At 36.8% G+C, this 20618-nt stretch overlaps 1 protein-coding gene across 6 annotated transcripts; it reads left to right on the top strand.

Annotated features, from left to right (window-relative positions):
* Positions 1–1429: 1429 nt before the first annotated feature.
* LOC135461853 (TRAF3-interacting protein 1-like) lies at positions 1430–19810 on the top strand. 6 transcript variants are annotated; one of them, XM_064739110.1, is made up of 17 exons: positions 1430–1675; positions 6943–7011; positions 7220–7268; positions 7527–7639; positions 8146–8292; positions 8427–8711; positions 9506–9949; positions 10784–10861; positions 11933–12002; positions 12719–12745; positions 14764–14851; positions 15129–15215; positions 15364–15478; positions 15776–15809; positions 16444–16532; positions 17202–17425; positions 17790–19810. In XM_064739110.1, the coding sequence occupies exons 1-17, from the start codon at positions 1553–1555 to the stop codon at positions 17944–17946; spliced, it is 2199 nt and encodes a 732-aa protein (XP_064595180.1). In that variant the 5' UTR covers positions 1430–1552; the 3' UTR covers positions 17947–19810. The 6 variants fall into 6 exon arrangements, with proteins under 6 accessions (XP_064595180.1, XP_064595184.1, XP_064595182.1 ...); XM_064739114.1 differs by lacking the exon at positions 9506–9949; XM_064739112.1 differs by lacking the exon at positions 10784–10861.
* The last annotated feature ends 808 nt before the right edge of the window (positions 19811–20618 follow it).

Here is a 20618-nt window from a genome sequence, read left to right as displayed (position 1 = left end):
AATAAATAAATCTAACTGTATCTGTGATTGCTGTGAGTTCAAGTCCGTCTCATGCTGGCTTCCTCTCCAGTCATCTTCCAGCAACCTGCATGATCGTTGTGGGTTTCCCCTGGGCTCTGCTCAGTTTCTGCCCACCACAATGCTGGTGACTGTTTTATAAGTGTATGTTATATGAAAACAGCATAAAACAGGAATCTAGCACAGTGTAATGACCCAGGAGTCTCTCACCAATGCGGTCGCTGTGAGTTCAAGTCCATTTCATGCTGGCTTCCTCTCCGGCCATAAGTGGGAAGGTCTGTCAGCAACCTGTAGATGGTCGTGTGTTTTCCCCAGGCTCTGCCCGGTTTCCTCCCACCAAAATGCTGGACGCCGTTGTATAAGTAAAATATTCTTGAGTACGGCATTAAACACCAATCAAATTAATAAATAAATAAAACAGGAATTAAATAAATAAACTATTAAAAAAAAAGTAAGACTAAAAAAATGAACTGATTTTCATTTTAGTGTTTGGCCATAATAGTGCTGAAAGATGCCCAACTGGGTGAAATGCCATGATCATTCACTTGTATTGTAAGCGCACTGATAGCATCAATATGATGCAGTAATTGATGTTAACCCAATGCCAGAGATTGTTTCACTTATCTAACTGGTGCACAAATAAGTTCTGATGTACCTGGGGTCAGATTGCTTGGAATTTATATCTTTTCTTGTTGGGATTTGAACCACTGATCAACAATCAGCACTGTGTGCCTACATTTTAGGCTGTTACATTGATTCGCAGCTAGATTAGAGCATCTACAACACAGCACATCTTGTCAGCGTGTTCAGTCCTCGCTGTACAGATACTGTTATGGTCTGATAGTTTTCACACTTGTGACCACGTACAGGTTTTCATCCACTGATCCATCTTACCTTGACCTCAGCATCTATGTCCCTGTTGTCAACATAAGTATTTCACTCCTGATAAGATCAAAATTATGTAGGCCTCTCGTCACCGGTATCTAATTGGACAAGAGTACGCCTAAGCGCACCGGTACACAATTTTGTTGTAGTGTTCCAACACAATTTGATTGTAATTTAGCACGTATCAAACAAATGGCGACCTTCGTTCAAATTTATTTTCGCCCTGGGCTATTCAGTTGCCTGTGCTAGCATCTAGTGTTAATTTTATTTAGATCAAAAAAAAATTTGAATTCTCCAATCATCGTTCAAATTTATTTCACCCTAAGTGATTTATTTGCCTGAGCTCAAATCTGGATTTACCGCGAACAACATTTTATTCTCAAGTGTAACTGTCGACATCATAGCTGTCGATGCTGGAGATCGATGGATCTGACGCGCACTGACTTGACCTCTCCATTGGCAACCACGATGCCTTCTGGGCGGAAGTGCACAATGCGCATGCGGGGTAGGTGCGTTGTGGGATAGAATTCCGACCTGCAGGAAAACAGATGTTAAAGAAGGAAAGCATAGTTGATATGTCACAGAAGATACGACTTGGGATTTTAGGGTACTTTTGTTGACAGAATAACTCCAGATTTCAGAGAGGAAGATGGATCCACAAATTATGAAAAGCACCCAAGACAGCTTGGGAAAAATTATCAAGAAACCACCGCTCACAGACAAACTGCTCAGTAAACCACCATTCCGATTTCTTCATGACATTATGACATCGGTAAGATAACTTGTTTTCGTTTGGGTTGCCTTGAAATTCGTTGAAGGCGTTTATTTGTATTATGATTTTTGAAGAAGTGGGAATTCACACTGCTGATGTTGCTAGTTTGTAACCATCATTTCTTGTCGACATTTGGCTGTCACACATTTACTGCATGTGGCTGCGTAAATTGTGAATGGTGTTCGGGGACGGTCTTTTGACCGGAATGAAAACCTGGAATACAAGAAAACCAGGAATAGCACTAACCAGTTATGTGTAAACGGCGATTATGGGAGAACTACTACTCGTATCGTACTAAACTCAACGGATTTCGAAAGACCAGTTTCTGACATTTCGAAACATACTATATTTATGTAATTATCCATTTTAGTACTTTAATCCTGCCCGGAACGGAATCGACTGTGGTGCAATGCGGTCGCTGGCTTCGGCAAAGCAGATAACTGGTGTGACTTTTTCAAACCTTTTGGAAATTTGAAAAGAAATTTTAGTAACATTAAGTGTAAAAGTTAAAAGTATTAAGTGTCATAGATGTGCTATTAAATAAACTTATATAATCGAATAAAAGAAACCTCATCAAATAAAAATGTGGCTTACAGCTATGTACATGTCTTTAAGTCTGTCAAACTGTATTAATTCAGTCTGTGGTTCAAACTTCATAACATGAGTGGCTGTATTAGCATATTATAGTATATTATATTATTAGTAAGGTGCAGATTGGAAATAGACAGTACATGACATAACCTCCACATGACATTTAAGATTTATCGTGCAAAAACAGTTTACAATGGGTTGAGTAAACAGTAAACCAGGAAATAACAAGTTACAGCCAGGGAAACAATGATTAGGAATGTCACTAGTAAAATAACAATTTGAAAAATATGATAGTTTGCATGCAGTAACTGTGCAGCAAAGCATATGAAAAACATTCATGGTAATATTTTACTTAATTTATTAAAAACTTTAAGAAAATTATGTAAAATTTCTGATAATACATTATGAATGTTATTTAATATATTTAATATGTTTTTTAAATACAGCATGTATATATATTGCAAAGAAAATTAACTACTGATAGCAATCTCTGAAATAAAGTTGTATTTCGGTCCAGAAGATATTTTGCATCATGTGACATTTTTAAAGCTTTGGATAATAGCATGCTGGGCATTTATTTGTTATTTAAAATCTTGCACAGACCAGATGACTAACATAATACCAGTTATCTCCCCTGCCGAAGGCAGCTTAAGCGACCATAATCGCATTTCATCACTGTTGACTCATTCAAAAATAGAGATGTACCTACTACCTCCGTTGAGCTTTTTATGACAGCAATGTTGTAAACGAGTCTCGTGCATTACATCACTTGATCTGAGATGACTACTTCCGCCTTATGGAAACAACTGCAAAACAGACCAAACTGTTAGGCAGTGCACTATTTACAGACGTTCGTGGGTATTATTATCATCTCCGTCCGTGCTCAAGCTGAACCATGGCAATTTAAATATATTTACACATTTACCACTTGATTTTACATAACAGAATTCAAAAGGGATACGACGGTAGTTATCGTGAGTTCTTCACTGTGTTCTCGACGCTCTATGACAATGTATGTTCAATGACGTACAAGACTTTTATCATACCCAGCTGATTAGTCTGCAATAATATCTCTTTTCTGACATGCCGCACGACGAGCGCTGACCTGCTTTGCCTTTAACTCTGCAGAAATGCCACTGCTTGCCTTGGCATACACAATTACTTCTATGAACTCTCTTTTTATGCCGTATTTCATGCAGTTCCGGACCGGATAAAAATGTCACTTTAGACAAGATATCTGTGCATTAAACATGGACAAGTAGCCTACAACAACAACAGCATGTGTATTGTACATACATATACATTTAATTAAACTTGTTAAAGAGCACAGTGATGCACAGCAACAAACTATGGAAAGAAGCTGATCTGTACTTTACTTCAGTACATATGCATAATTACTTTACAAAAAATCGTACTTTATCACACAAGTTCATTTCCACAAGGCGCCGCTTAGCTGGTCTACTGGCCATGGTCGGATGTTGTTCAGACTCATCTTTTACTCACAGAGTGACTAAAGGCTGATCTCCGCAGGAGGTATGGTACAGTATCAAGACAGGACTTCCAACTGATCTTCAGTCATGCGAGCAGGCAGTTGAAATTAAACTCAGACTGCGTCGGACATTGTGCGACACGCTGTGTCGGATTAGACAAGACAGATTAACACTCACTGGAAATGTTAGAACTACTAACCACTGTTGGTGTTCAGAATAGACAAGTATCGGTTTACTGAAGGCAATTAACATTACTGTGAAATGGAGCAGAAAACGGACCACGAAATGTTGTCGGTTTTGACAAGATGTCGGTTAATTAATGTGTCGGTGTTGAGAGAGTCCACTGTATTCATTAGCTCATATGTGAGTAAATAGTTCGTTTTTATTTTTGATATTTTTAATTAATTCAGATGCAGATAGTTGCTTGATTTTATTCTACTGATATACCACAAATTTAGACTCAAGGAATCTGAAAATACTGATTAAATATCTGATACTCTTCTATCAACAATTATCGTCAAATTTGGGGGGAATCACTGTGTTGATGGGGGCCATCTGTACACGAGCCTTGTCTTGGTGCTGTAGGATCACATAGAATGGTGCGTGATCTTGAATGCAGTCTAAGCTGTTCCGGACAGGATTAAAGTGCTAAAATGGATGGTTAATAACACAAATATGTTTACAAAGCTTTTAAACTGGTCTTTCTGTATGGTACGATATGAGCAGTAATTTTCCTGTAATCGCCGTTTACAGATACCTGGATACTGCTATTCCAGGTTTTCCTGTATTCCGGGTTTTCATTAGGCCGTCCCTGTTGTTCCCCCTACAAGTGTTACTTTCAACATGTCTCTGTTGATTTCACTGAACTGGGCCTACACAAACGAAAAGAAAAAAAAATTGAACTTAAGAAATTTTGTGAAATCTGTCAACTCTGTTCATTAACCAGCCCACAGACAACTTAACTGTGATGGTAATAATCAGCGGGGAGTGAGGTGGGGGGTCACCCAAGTCGACCCAGGGCTGTGTGAGGCATTACAGATCCTTACCGTGCATTGTTTACCGCTGCATAAGGATACACAATTTCATGTGAAATGCTTTATAGACTTTTACAGTAATATGAACATGTGAAAATGGAATGAAATTGGACATTTAGAAGAATTGTCTTACCCCATCTTGTCTTCTCCACCTAGAAGGCAAGTTTAGAAATATTGACTAGAGCATGCCAGAATCAAAGATGGCAAACTATTCTAGCGGTCATTTATTCTTACCCGTGTTTGTCTTTATTTCACAGCCATAAGTGTAAAGGAGGTTATTGTATTTCTGGTTAATTATGCATGGTCCCTAAATTGCCTTTTTTATTTCAGTTATGCCCATTTGTTCTCTGCACAAATCAGGAAATAGGTGTTGTTTTACACTACATTTTGAAAGTTTACCTTCTAAGGGAAGGGTTCCATAGTTCAACACTTATGGAAGTCATTGTGTGTAAAGTGATTCTTTAGTGTTTACTGCAAGCACTTTTGAGTTTATGGACCATACAATGACTACACTACATGTTAATGAAGCAATAGTAGGAATTGAATCTAAGCACTAAGAGGAAGATTTAAATATTTTGCTGTAATGCCTACTATGTGTAAGCTTAGTTGGGAAGTTTTGACAAAACTTTGTGATTGTCAAAAAGATGTGCAAATGTCGTCTTTGACTCTAGCTTAGACTTCTCTGAGTACTGGTGTAGCAGTGTGATTGTCTGCTTTATGTGACCTGCATCACAATATCCATGCTGCTAAAGTCCTCCAGCTACTGAAATATGCAGAAGACACCAGACAACTGACACCGGGCCAACCAGTCCTGTTTCCTAGCTTGCTCTAACCTCTCAGTGGTGAGCACCAACAAAGCAGCAACAAGTGTCATTTTTAAAGTCTTCGGTATGACCCTACAGAGGTTTGATCCAGGATCTCCCGACTTTTTAAGGCGGATGCTTGAATGATTAGCCACCAAAGTGGTCGTATTTAATTGATCTAATTGATTTAATTGTAAGTGTCACATACAAGTATATCGCTCAGCTCCCCTGATGTGTCAAATATCGTTCACCATATGGTCACACAGAAGCGCTCCAAAATTCACAGTTTATCTCATGAACATATATCCTATGATGATAAAGTTAATGATGGGGTCTCAGCAAACATACACAGACTTAAACTAGTGCCTGATTTAATGCTGCCATCTGCTCGCAGTTGCTTCAAGTTGCCAAAACTCCAGTTGCGTTGATCCACACCTGGCTTAAGACGAGCTCGCGATTAATAAGGTGATAAGTTCAGGGATTTTAGCAATGACAAGCACTTGGATCTGTAAGTTGTTCTGTGAGCCATTCGTTGAAATTTTTCACATCCTAGTATATCCATGGGCCATTCTCTTACAGATGAGTCTTGTGTGCGAACCACAGGAAAGCTTTGCAGGATGTTGCAGATGTTGCAAATTTGTGCTTGTTTCTCTACTTTTACCCAATTTCCTCCACCTTAATTCTAACCCAACTGCTATTGCATAATGTAAATTTTTGAAAAGTTGGAGTTTTCAATGAAGATTTCCTTGGTACCCAGGTAGTAATCAAATACATTTATGTTCTCAAAGTCTGTATTGATCTGTTGGCCTTTGCACTTGCAGATTCATAGACCCTATGGTAGCGTTTCATTGCTTCATTAAGTTTTCATAAAGCAGACTATAATATAGTTTACCATTTACATACCTCTCTTGACCCCTGTGATTCATTGACGAAGCTGCAACCCATCATTTCTGAGAGTTCTAATTGTTATTGTAATTAAAAAGTGAATAACCTTAAGCAGACCATAATACTCCCATACATATTCGAGAAAGTTGAATAGCTATTGGACCAGAAATTTTTCTGATCAAATACATGTACTCATACAAAACTGTTGGCAGCAATTTGTAAACCATTTATGAAAGTTGAATGTGTTAAATGCCAACTTGCAGAACAAGGCAGAAACTGAAACAAGGTTTAGGTGTCATTTCACAAGTGAAAAAAAATATCTCTTACACAGATTAGCATTGGTCCAGCTTCTGAACTGCACTCCAGTTTGTTATACATGTAATTTACTATGAACTGTATACCTCAACCAAATGAAGAGAGTCTTACTTGTGTATTATTATGATATGTGTTATGTTTATTTCTAGGTGATAAAGACTACAGGATTTATGAAGGGTCTCTATACAGAATCGGAAATGAATTCAGAAAATGTGAAGGTAGGATCTTGTGCCTGCTGATTATTGACTTACCAGTATCTGCTAATTTTTCTTTTGGTTTTATTTCTTTGTTCCTTTGGATAAAAAAAAATATAAAAACTCTGTTCAAATTTAGATTTCCATTATACTTACAAGAAAAGTGATTACAAAATCCACTACATGTGTCTATATCATGTCAACTGATCCATGCACCGTGTTTTTCTTGCAGGACAAAGACGGCAAAATGGCATTTCTCCAGAAAGCAGTGGATATGGTTTGTAAGTATACAAAGCTTCCATTGAAACCAATTTTATCAGTATCAAGATTAACTGTTTATTTCTCATGTTCAAATTTACCATACAAACCAAAGTTCAATCTGTAGAATATGTGAAATGCTGTTATTATGGTGCTTGATTTTTGACAAAGTTTAGGTAAAAATGTTGTGAAGCACCTTTATACCTTCTGCTTTTCCAGATTTCAACTGATATCAGCTGTAGATTATCTGATGTAAAGACTGATGTTGCTTTCTGTTGTAGCCCTTGTTCTTGGTGTTCAACTGAGTGTCCGACCATCTAAGGTTGTGGCTGGTCATGAACCAGAAAAAACTAATGAGTTTCTCCAGGCTTTGGCTGCAGCCATCAACAAGAATGTAAGTGTTGTCAGGTGTGATCAAACATATTGTTTTTGACTAAGCTATTCTTTGTGCATGATTCTGAGAGTTCTGTTGACCTCTGAAAGGTGTTTTGAGGTTTGTTCCTGAATTATAACAACAAAAGAAATGTTTAATGACCTTCATTTACTCCTTAAAATGATTTTTGGAGGTGCATATTTAAATCAGATACAGTAATTTTAGATTAAAACTGCCGCAGTATATGTTGTGTAACAGTCTGATCAGAGAAATATACCCAAAGAGGGTCATGACAATAAGTAAGGCCAAAGTGTAATTCCATTGTAGCGTTATTGTGGAAGTGCATAAGATCATTCCCTCCAACAGGATAAACTACTGCTGTCTCAACATTTTTGCATAACATATATTTAGTTTAAAGTTCATTGTTGAAGTTTGCATCAAGTAATTTTTCCAAGGAATCTCTGGCAAGAGGCTTATTTGTGCCATGCTTCAAAAACTTGTCAAAACTGTCTAATTACTTTCCATAGGTCAACAGCGATGACTATGTTCAAAGAGTACTAAATGGTGATAAAGGTTCCAAATCAAAGGATGAAAAGAAAGAAAGGAAAAGTCGAGAAAAAGGTGACAAAGAGGAGAAAAAGTCCAGGGAAAGGAGTTCTGATAAAAGAAAAGAGGTAAGTTTTTTTATAATGTGCTCTGGTATATGTAATAATAAAATTCAAAAATTAATTTTCTTTTAGGATAAGTGTATTACATGCATCATTAAATGATTGCCTTATTTGTGTTTTATCAAAATATTTGGGTTCAGGAAAAAGACAGCCAAGAGAAGGAAGAGAGAAGGGAAAGAAGTCGTGACAAAGACAGAGGTCGAGAAGAGAAGGACAAGCACAGAGACAAGGATAGGGACAAGGAAAAACATCAGGAAAAAGATAAAGATCGTGAAAGGGAGAAAAAGAGGGACAAAGATCGTGACGGAGAGAAAGATAGAGAGAAGGACAGATCTAAAGACACAGAAAAAAATGGAGAAAAAGATAAAGATCGTCACAAGGATCGTGATCACAAAGACAGAGAGCGGGAACATAAGTCAAAAAAGGTAAACACTACACCATGTTACACAGTGCAAAATAATGATCTCTACAGATTGTAAGCTCTACAGTTTACAAAGGTATGTGTAATATAATAATCCCCATGAAAGGATGCATGAAAAAGAACTGTAAAACAAAGATTAGGTTGTAGGGGAAATCAAGAAAGTTATGCCAGAAAGTGTATTTTTCCTTTGTTTGTTTTTGATGCCTGAATAGTTTAGATCTTAATATCCTTGTATTTTTTGCATGTTTTTATTCAGAATTCTCAGTTCTAACCCAAGGTAGACTGTTAACGCACATAGTTGTTTTGACAACTACTGTATATGTATCACTGTTGATAACACCACAGCAGGCTGCCCACTGGGGCCTTGGGAATACTGTAGTTTAAATTTTTTTTATGCCCGAGGAAGAAAGCAGTGAAGATTTGTTGTACTCTCACATGTTAGGACACATTCTAAAATGCATATGAAAAAATAAAAAGAGACATGTTTCATGAACCCTTTAAGTTATCTATGCAGGAAATAAGCTGTTGGATCCAGATTATTTTTGGCCATCACACATAGTTTGAAGCTCATTTCATCATTTTGTCAGTCATTTGTGGATGCTGAAATGCTTTGATGATACTACATGCATTTTCCAAGAGCTTAAACAGCCCTGTCTGGTGACGTACTTCAGAGTTTGGTTTGCAAGGGGAAACATTCCTCTAATTCTTTAAACTTTTGGGGGGAAATGTTCCCAAATTTTGTGTGTAAATGTTCTCTTAACAGGGAATGTTTTGTTATTCTGGCCTATTTTGTCACAGGAGGATGAGTCCCCCTCTAGTCCAGGGGCTTCGTTTGACAGGACAATAGGCATAAAAAGTAGGCTGAAATCTCGTCCCTCAGAGGAAAATGTAGACATGGTTACCAGTACAGAGGTGGAACGCTCTAGCAGTGGCTCTCACCAGAAATTAAATGAGTCACCAGCTAAACGGCATTCCAGCGGTACCAAACTTGACCTTAGAAATTCCAGAAGTAACCTGTACCAAAAAGACAGACGAGCCAACCTACCCCACCAGAATGCGTCCAGTAAAGACAAGGGGAAGAAAAAGACTAGCAGTTCCACAGATAAAGATGCCAAACCATCTAACGATCTGTTAGGTGAGGCAGTGAAAGCTGATAATGTCTCCTCTGCTGCCAAGGTGGATGGTATGCAGAAGAAGCCCATCAACATGCTGATGACAGAGCAGAACCAGCCTCTAAAGGAGGTGAATCACCTGTCTGGCCTGAGCATGGCATGATGTTATATCGCAGTTTGTTCCTTGACACTTTCCAGATTGTGCTGTTCTGTTGTTTTTGTTGATGCAGTTTTCATTTTATTTCAAGAATTATGATTGAAGACCATTTTTTCTTACCCCTGTTCACTCACCAAGGTGTATAACCTACTTGTAGCAAGTCACATCACTCTACCCAGTGCATCTTTGTCTGACCATCCTTCCTGGAAGCACTCCATGTCAGTATATGCTGACTTGACAGAAAGCAGCAAACCATTAGCATTCACCAGAAGTAACAGCAATTCCATTATCTGCCTTTCAGCTTTGAGTTGATTGCTTGTGATTTTTGCCTGTATATAAAGATTTATGTTGTTTTCAGAAGGTACATGTGCAAAATACATGTAAATACACATGACTATTATATATGAATTATTAGCTACATACATATTTGAAGAAGTCCATAATTTCAGGTAAACCTTTGAGATATTACCTGTTCAAAGGCCTTTAGATCACTTTCACTTTACTTCAAATTTCTCAGATTTCATGTAACTTTGCATACATGTAGATGATGTTGCCATAAGGCAATATGATTTACAACAAAAGTTACAAAACCTTGAAAGTTACTTGAAAGTGGGCCCTGAACTCACAAGGAAAGGTGTATTCCTTACATGGGATAATGAAAGGACAAAAATTTCCACAATGTTGAAGAATTTATTGGTCAATACTTTTTTCCCTGACAATATGTTTTTACAAATACTGTAGAAGCAACCAGAATTAATGTGATCATGTGATGAGATCATTACCCATTCCTCCATTCTTATCCCCCAGCATCGTAGAGAGGAGGCTCAGAAAGAGAATGAGTCCCCTGAGCTGGAGACCCCTACAATCAATGGGGAAACAGGGGAGGTAAGACAGGTGGAGGTCTTTCTCTCATTGTTGTCTCACAGATCTGTAACAGCTTTCTGGAGTTTGCACCTGTTTATACTCGCTTATCAGTTCTGGTAATCTTTGAAGATCTCTTTGATCATAATCCATCGGTTTATGGGAAGGTCTGCTGTGATTGTAATTGAGATACAGCTACTGGTTTAGGAGAATATTTAAGCCACTTTTTTACAGACGTGAAAATAGATTAACCAATTGTGTATTTGTGGAATCGTAAATTAGGTTAATATACAGTCTTGCCACTCAAATTTCTGATCAATTTGCCATGTATGTGTACATTGTATACATATATACATATAAACAAGGTAAGACTTCTTGTCATCATCTTATCACCGTTCTTTTTATGTTATTTGAATTTTAACTAACGAACCTGTCTTACACCAGTGTTTACAGGTTGTGTTGTTTGCACTTGAATTTGTCTATGTTTTTTATGTTCAGACAGTTATTTTGTTGGAATGCAGTGGTACCCTAATTCTTCTAATTTTTGAGACAGATATTAGTAGTTTTGAAAGTAGAATATTATATTTCTTTACCGGCCTTTTGTAAAAGTAATGATTATGTTGTTCATTAGATGGCCTAACCATGTGAGAAGAAAGAAACTTAATATTCCTGCTACAGTTATGTATATAATTGCTAAAATGAACAGACAAGGTGTCCCAAAAGTTAGAGGAAATAGGGTAATTGAAAATTTTACCTATTATTTTTTTTGTTCAGTACATGGTCCAAATAGGTTGTTCACATCACTAGAGCTTTGTAAATCTTTAGAGGGCTTACACTTCAAGTTTTAAGCAATTTAAATTATATTTTTGATATTTGTACTTTTTTTATTCTGAGAACTTTACTATGAGCCAGTTAGCATGAAAAATTTCTGACTTTAGAGTTGTCTTGCAAACTTCTATAATTGTCTTTGTAATAGCCTGTGGATTCTGATATTAGAAATAGTGTAAAAGCGTTGGTGGTGTTCGTGCTAAACATCATGCAGTGCGAGTCAAAAAAATTCAAACAACAAAAAGATGTGGTTTTTGTATTTCTCAGACTGCAGATCCTCCAACAAAGAGGGCAGAGCGGCCGACATCAGCAAAGGGCTCTCGGAGAAGAAGAGATGGTAAGTACATGTAAAACTGGCAATAGCATCTTTGGTCTGCATATTTTGTGTGTTCTGATACTGATAAACATTTTGTACTTACTGCATTAGTGAGATTAAGCATGTTGTCAGTTTGCCTATATGTAATAATGCCTAAAATGATTGGAAAACACTAATATGTCTGGTAAATGGTTTCAATGTTGGAAATTATGTTCCAGAAGAAAATCAGGAAATAGATACACATAGTAAACTTTGAACAAGAGCAAAACTAGTATTATCTTGCAAAGTGTGGTTTTATAACGATTCCCACTGAATAATTTGAATTCATCATGTCTGAAGAATGTCACAAGCAATAAACAGTATGCAAGGCATGCTGGGTTTCTATATTTCAGTTTCATGAAACCATCAGAAAACACTCCCAAATCATACTCTCACTGGCAAATTGCATGTCCTGTGGCACTCATAATCAATTCTCTGATGATCATATGTAGAGATCTGTGCCTACCAAAACAGTGTAGTTGTTGATCAAGCCTGACGCTTTCCACAAATTCCTACAAAGCTAGTATTTATGTAGCTATAACAGGAAAGTAATAACAATATATTAATTTTCAGTTAAGGGGAAAAGTTGGACAGGTGTATTTTAACTACACTAACCTGGTCACACATAACATGTACGTGAGGTGGTCTTTGGTCATCACTAATTAAAGGCATGTCTGTTTTGACTGCATGATTTTCAGGCACTTTAATAGACTCGAGTGATGAAGGTATGTCTAGAATCTCATCAGTACAATCCATATATTCTATCTCTCTGATTCTCTCTGCAACCAAAACTTAATGCATTAATTTTCTCTGGCATGCCATATATTGTATACATTCATATATGTATCAACCTATGAGTGTTCTCTTTCTGCCATTTTCTCTCTCTGTCAGCTAGTCCATCTCTCTCTGCTACAAATACCATCTGGCTGATCACTAGTTATGTTGTAGTAGGTAAATTCTGTAATTTTCCAACTCTGATTCTTATTTTTCCAACAGTTTCTCTCGTATCAACTCATGTTTTAAACAATGTATATTTAATTACTTAATTTCATGTGTCTGTTAAAGGCATATGAAACAAATATATGTAGTCGGGTTGAAGTTAGACTGTAGAATTACTCTGATAGATGGATTTTGGGCCCTTTATGTATATACATGTACGTGTAACGTAAATATAGTTATATACTATTGCATTTTAAAAAGCAGATTTAAAAAAGCAGTAGGGTCATATACTTTTTGCTGCCAGAAGCACTGTCACAGAGAAAGCAGATAATTAGATTAAGTGCATGGATCTAACTTTAAATCTTGATTTTTATGCTAGCAGCTATAAAAGGAAAGGCAAGAAAGGTGATCTTGATTTTGCCCATCCACCTGTCTGTATCTAGTTTAGCTTACAATGCTATAATTCTCCTCAAAAGTTTATGACATAGATCATGCCAACAGAGAACGAGGGTTTCCCCTCTATGTTAGGACTTGCATGTTTACAAAGTTATTTTCCAACTGTCATATCTTTCTGCCATGCCTTTAGTTTCGATTTAAAGAGTAGCTGTGTTGATGATACTACCATGTGCTTCCAATTTCTCATCCTAACATACACCAGTTGTATACTTTGATGGTTGGTTGCACGTGCTTAGCGATATATATATATATCTATGTATATTTTGTCACTTTCGCGTTGGTAGAGCAACACAAGTCAGGAGCCTTTCACCATTCATTCGCTGTGAGTTTAAGTTCAGCTCATGCTGGCTTCTTCTCTCGCCGTACGTAAGGTCCTCTGGCAACCTGCCGATGGTCATGGCTCTCCCCGGGCCCTGTCTGGTTTCCTACCATCCTACCGTCGTGTACGTGAAATGTTGCTGAGTACAGCATGATACATCAATCCAATAAATAATTAAGCTTCAGTCTACGTGTTGTTCAGACAGTAAATACTAGGCATTGCGGCATGGATAATGACTGTACCATGGGCTATCCGTAATCCAACTTGCAAATGAATTATGTCTATTTTATTATAATAAAATGGGCACATGCAAACTAACATGACTTACATCTGGCATTGGGTGTTCTGATTGAAGATCTGTATCCATTATATTTCAATAGGATTACCTGTATTACATCGGTACACATCCATCTAGAGTTTACTTTTGCTGACCATGTTTAATTTTAGGTAATTGACTAACTGACTAAAACATTGAAGGTATAATGCCTGAATTAATTTATTGCATCCATGAATTGCAGTCAAAATGAATGGTAGTGAGAATGCTCGCTACCAAAATGCCCACTATGTTTAATGTATGTTCAAACTAGCAGTGTATGCAATCATGACTGAACTCTGAATGTATATATGTTGTTTTGTATGTATAATATGTATATTTTTATATTTTTCTCTTTAAAGCTAGTATCTCAAATGCTCAGCTCGTAGACATGTTTTTTTCTGTCTCTGTCAAATGTGACGTCAAACAGAAGCACTCCAAAAATGCATAGTGCATCTCATTAAAATACATTGTCTATAATAAAATACATTATCTAATATTAGCATCTCGTTAAAATACTTCATATAGTTCATATTCATACGAAGATTAATTTGACTAAGTACAGTCCCAGTAATTTTCATGTGTATACAGCTGGCTTGGTGACATGTATTTTGGCTTGTGGGCATGTTGATCTGATACCTGTCTAGAGTTAAAAAATGCAGGTTTCATCCTGGATTATAGTCATAACTTACTCCGATGTTTGATATGTTGTACAGAGGACATACCATCCAACCAGCTAAAGCAGGAATCCACTGGGGGTGGGGCACTGGGGGAAGATGACCTTCCACCACAGGTGGCTGAAGCGTGAGTTTGTCCAACCTATCAGATTGTGAAATGATTGATCTCAGATATTTGCTTTACACTCTTCCATAAAAATTCAAAACATAATTTTTGTGGCTTTTTTTAGTTTTTATATGTTATATAAAACCAGATATCATTTATGGACAATTGGCACTTGAGAACTAAAATAAAATACAGCATTATCACATACACATTACTAAGCTGTCATGATCAGTTTTACTAACCATGCCATCTGGTTGTATATTTCCTGAGTGGTTGACTGAGTTGGTTTGTCTTACAGAAGGAAATTGGCAAGACCAAGTAGTGCCAGGCCTGCAGCCCCTAGAGTCAAGAATAAGGATGCTCTCACAGATGAACCTGCCATGAGGTTGGTTTCAACTTGGATAAAGTTTGTATCAGGAGCATAAAAAATGTTAAAGAAGTACATTTACAAATTTGGTAATGCTAAAACGAATCCATCATCATTGGGAAGTGCACTTCATTAAATATGTTGAATGGTGGTGGTTGTTGTGTAGGTTAGGAAGTGGCAAACCGACAAATGTTATCCTGGACAACGACCAGTCAGATGATGATGATAACTTCATGGTGGAGGAGTCTGCTCCACCCCCGCTTCCACTGGAGAGAGAAAAGGTGAGTCAATAGGAGGTCAGAGTATTGCAGAAACCACACAGAATTTGTATTTTCTGGAGTTTACACTTTGTCCATTTTATGTTGGAGAAAGCTGTAGGCTTTGACATACTTTTGTATATTCACTGTAAGAGAACTTACAAATAAGTGTGTTCATGAGTTAAAATCAGTAGAAGTAAAAAAAACACAGTTTGTCATCATTTGAACACTTAACATAAACCAAAACATTGATTCATTTGCAAATGAGACTATTTGTCAGTGCCTGTTGTTCAAATGCTTTCGTTTCTTTTCTTCGTTCAGACAATGCTTGGGGTGGAAAATGATGAAGAGCATGGTAAGGTAGAACTTTTATTTGACACAGATTTTGCTCAGGTATCATGTAATAGTAGTTATGAGTAGTGAAATGTCTGGATGTCCATAAATCCTTTTGTTATGTTATGTATTTATCCGCTGAAAACCCTTGCCTTTCAGTTGCTAGGACATGCGAGGTGTGGGCTCAATCTCGGCCTTTGTCATGGAATTTGTAGATTTCTTTGCTTATGGAGCATTGGTGAGAATCAGCGAATGCTTGAGGATGTTAGCACAGTTGAAAGCTCTTTGAAGACTACTTGTCTTCCACCAGATCTGTTTGTCACATAGCGAAAATTTATTCGTAACTTGCCAAGGGCCAATTGTTTATCCTCATCACTCCGAGTTTCTCACAAAACTGACCCACCATCATATTATTGAAAAATTATTTGTATGGTGTCCTAAGCAATCAAATAAATCACACTGATGAAAAGTCATCTTTATTTATGGTCAGCCACTCATCAAAGACTTTTCAGTTCAATATGAATTTGAAATGCTATGTTTTGGATGGCTGTCTGATTGAGATTTATGCATGGTATTTCATAAAATTCAAATACTCACATGGAGAAGACAGTTGTGTATAGTAGGTCATTACTGTGTAATTCAAACTATGTTTACAGGTGGCTTAGTGAAGAAAATACTGGAGAGCAAGAAGGAATTTGAAGGAGGAAACCAACAGACTTCAGCACCTCAGAAGAAAGTAGAAATAGTAAGTTTACTGACAGGCCATAATGGAGTCATGGAATAATTTTAACCTATATGTGTATACGGCAACATAATACAAGCTCAGGAGTATTACACAATAAGCTCTGAGTGCATGGAGAGGTTTCCAAGCCTCAACCATAGCAAAATCTTAAGTAGGAAGTTGTTGCTTCTCTGTTAGGGGCTTAGTACCTGGAGCAAAGTTAGGCCTAGCCATCGAAATGGCATTAATGACATTGATTGGGTGATTGATAGGTATTGTGTTATGTTCTGATTAGCACAGTTATTCAGACATCAATGCTACAAGTCTTTCAAACTTCAGTACTATTAGTGTTTCGAGCATCATGTCTGCTAGATTTTCAAACTTTTGTACAACTATTAAATGTTTCATTACAGTTAGTGATTCAGTCTTCTGTATTGCTAGTGTTTCAAACGTCAGTATAGCATGTTTGAAACTTCAGCACTTCTGTACAAACAACACAGGAAAGTTCATAAGAAAAACACGCCAGTAGGTTACCTCAGGTTGTGGTTTTTTTTTCTTTTGATTTCCAGTAGTAGAAGTTCTAGAGTACACCTTAAAACACCAAACAACCAAAATAGTCTTTCAATTTTGCGGTGATAATGATTTGTTGGACTTCCACAATTTTAGTTTCACATTAACATCTTTTACTCCCAGGAGCGACCAACAATGTCTGATGCAGCACGGAGAAAGGAGCGTGAAATGGTTCAGAAGGAAATTGACAAGCTGCGTGGGAGTATTCAAACTGTTACAAGGAGTGCTAATCCATTGGGGAAAATTATGGACTATGTGCAGGAAGATTTAGACGCTATGCAGAAAGAGTTGGACATGTGGAAAAAAGAAAATAAAGAACAGAGCTTAGCACTGAAGCGAGAACAGAGGTAAGAATACTGGTACTGGTTTGTGTGATTTTTCTGACATTTGACATAATGTAAACCTTAGTAAGCATGTTTGTCTGTTTCATGTATTTTCCACAAATAATACACTGTAGTACACTTATTATTATGAATATGTCATCATGGAGCACCTCTATTATTTTGTATATCAGGTACACAGTTTTTGATTCATGTTTTTAAGATGATGATGGCTCACGATTTTTGATTCTGTAATACTGTGAATTTCAAATAGTTCCATCATGTGTTGCAAGTAAAAGAAATTCAGTCCTCATCATATCTTGTTGACGAGATGATTTATTCTTCTTTTGCCATGTGTGGTATTCATTTTTTCATGCCTTTGTTGTTTCAGCATAACAGATAAGGCCATAGAACCTCTTAAAGCTCAGCTATCAGAGATTGACCAGGCTATCGTTGACCAGATGGATCTTATAGCTGCTGTCAAGAGTAACATCATTTCCAACGACCAGAAAATAGAGAAAATGTTACGTAGTATCAGCAAGTCTTGAGTGTTGCTTATGCTACATTTTACAGTGTGTGTGATGCTTGTCCAGTATTCCTTTTGTATGAAGGAAAATACCATTTCTGATCAATGATCCAGCAGATACTAGGTGCATTTGACACATTACTGAATCTGTATTAATGGCCAGAATTCCTTCTGTGTGAAGGAAAGATCATTTCAGTGACCCAACAGATACTAGGTGCATTTGACACATTACTGAATCTGTATTTGAGGCCTTAAACAAACTCATGAGGTTAAGGTCATTGCATTGGTGTCATGTAATACACTGGCTATGCAATTATCCAAGATCAGATGGAGTATAACATCTGATGTTTCGGCAAATAACTTGAAATCTTGGCAAACCTCAAGTCAACCAGATGGAAAACTGAAATTTGGCCACACAACTGGTATGATTGGCACTAAAATCACACTACTGTTGCTGAAATCACACAAAGGCTGCTCATACTGGGGTGTGTTTGCTAAGAAAAAAAATCCATTGTTCTTTTAAAGTGTCGATGTATTAGTAATTTCTATTCTTTCTCATATACGTAACATATCAAATTTTTCTTGTTGTGCATGTGTATTACTAGGAGGGAAGGGGGCTAATATACTATGGTGAGCACCTCCCAGTAAGTTCCTTGCTTGTGATGTTATGATTACTCCGAAAGTTCCAACATATCTGATCAAGAGAGATCTTGCATTTGCCTTAATACTGATTTTCGAAGAGGAATCATGTCCACTCCATGTAAAAAGAACAGCCAGTATTTGTACCCATCATAACAATCTTCCCTTAATCTGAGCTTTATTTACAAGCTAATATTAAGGATCAATATTCAGGATTAAATCCTTTCGTTAACTTTTATATGGTGTATATATTTACATATATATATGTCTGTTACAAAGCTGTATATAATTTGAAGTATTCAGGTTAAATGTTAAGTAAAAATTCCTAAGGTTTTGTCAGTGAAAGATCCTTTTTTCATTTGAAGTGTATGAAGCAGAGATTTGATATTATCACCTTAAATGTGTTTTTGCTGTTCAAAGATCTTTTTCTGACAGTGTAATCAGTACTGAGACTGCTTTGGCCTGTGTCATGTCAGATTGTCAATAACATTAGTCTGTAGTTAGCATGAACTACTTACCCTGAGTTACCTGTGTCATTTTTTGGATCACTGGATCATTGTGTCAAATTACTGGTACCTGTAGCTCTGTATTCTAGCCATTGTTATATTATTATTAATAATTGTGTACGCTTAAATGGCAAACTGTGAAAAGTAGATCTGAGAAAGGATCACTCATTATTCATTTGCACTTATTTTGCCAAACCAGGTAACTCCTGTTAACACTGTAAAATTATTTATCAGCCCTAATTTATTTTGTTTGAACATGATGTGTTATGTGCTTATGTTTGTACACTCAGGATGTCATGCATGACAGTGCTTGTATCATGCTGTTGTGGGACCAATCATTTATTAAAACTACCAAAACATAAAATGCCGTATCTTTTATTAAGACATACCGTACTTTATTTATATACACTGTAGTGATGTTGCTAAGACCCATGTCCGTGACCTACTATGTAGATTTTTATTTATTTGCCTGCTTATACAACAATTTACTAAGTTAAAGCTTCCTGTTTTTTTTAGTATATAATTGCCATAATATTGATTTCAAACAGGGGGAAGGTAAGAAAAAAAATTAAGCATTTGTTGCTGATAATTAGTTTTTTTAGTTTGCGCAATATATGTACATGGCTGTCCCAAGTTTATCAGTGTATATTTTTGTAACTTGTCATTTTCAGGTTATATATTGTTTGTTACTCATTGTTAGATTAAACTCCGTCCATTTTTCAGTCCGAAGTAAAAAAAAAAATGACATCATTCTAATACGGTCTTTTGTTTACTCTTATCTGCACTGTGAATGTACCCTGCCTTGTCATACTTGCACAGTTTAGCTTTTTTCAAGAAGACAACGGACTACTTGTCTATACTTTTGAGTTTGTTCTGATGTACTTGATTATACTGGAATATCTGGAGCTTGTTGAAATGAGAGAACAAGGAATTTAATCCATCAACAAAGAGTGACAGCTTACCAGACTGTCCTAGACTTGCAATTTGATCATACTGATCTTGCTTGGGAAATTCATTTGTTTGGCATTCTACGCATCAGGCTTTGCATTTTTAAAGTAAGAATTTTCTCAGTAGACGCTGGATTGTAGTTCTAGTCTCTCTCTGAGGAAATCAGTTAAAATTTTCATTTTGGCAGGATACCCAGTGATGCCTGGGCTTGTGTTACAGTCACCGTGCATTAACAAGATCTATTAGAGTATTACATTCATTTTATCCCACGTATCACTTATTTGGCATAGGTAAGTGATTCACTTCATCTTCCTCCTCCCCTGAAACTGACCCAATATAATATTGGTGAAATATCCTTGAGCACAGTTAACCTCTAACTTGAACTGCATGCAGTTAGACGGCTTTCAAGCAGTCTGTACACACAGCCTTCAGCATCCACTTTCTCCACCACAGACCGTTTAAGTCCATCAGCTCTATGTTCTTCTGACATGACTCCAGGTTTGTCTAATACAAGCAAAAAAATAGACGTAATCCATATTAGACAGTAAAGTCTCGGAACAAGTGAACTACATTTACCTTGTTGAAACCAGATCTCATTTTC

This window comes from Liolophura sinensis, chromosome 1 (assembly GCF_032854445.1).
Source record: "Liolophura sinensis isolate JHLJ2023 chromosome 1, CUHK_Ljap_v2, whole genome shotgun sequence".
In the NCBI taxonomy this organism is placed as follows: domain Eukaryota; kingdom Metazoa; phylum Mollusca; class Polyplacophora; order Chitonida; family Chitonidae; genus Liolophura; species Liolophura sinensis.
Note: the sequence above shows the minus strand (reverse complement) of the source record. Positions and strands in the feature narration are given on the sequence as shown.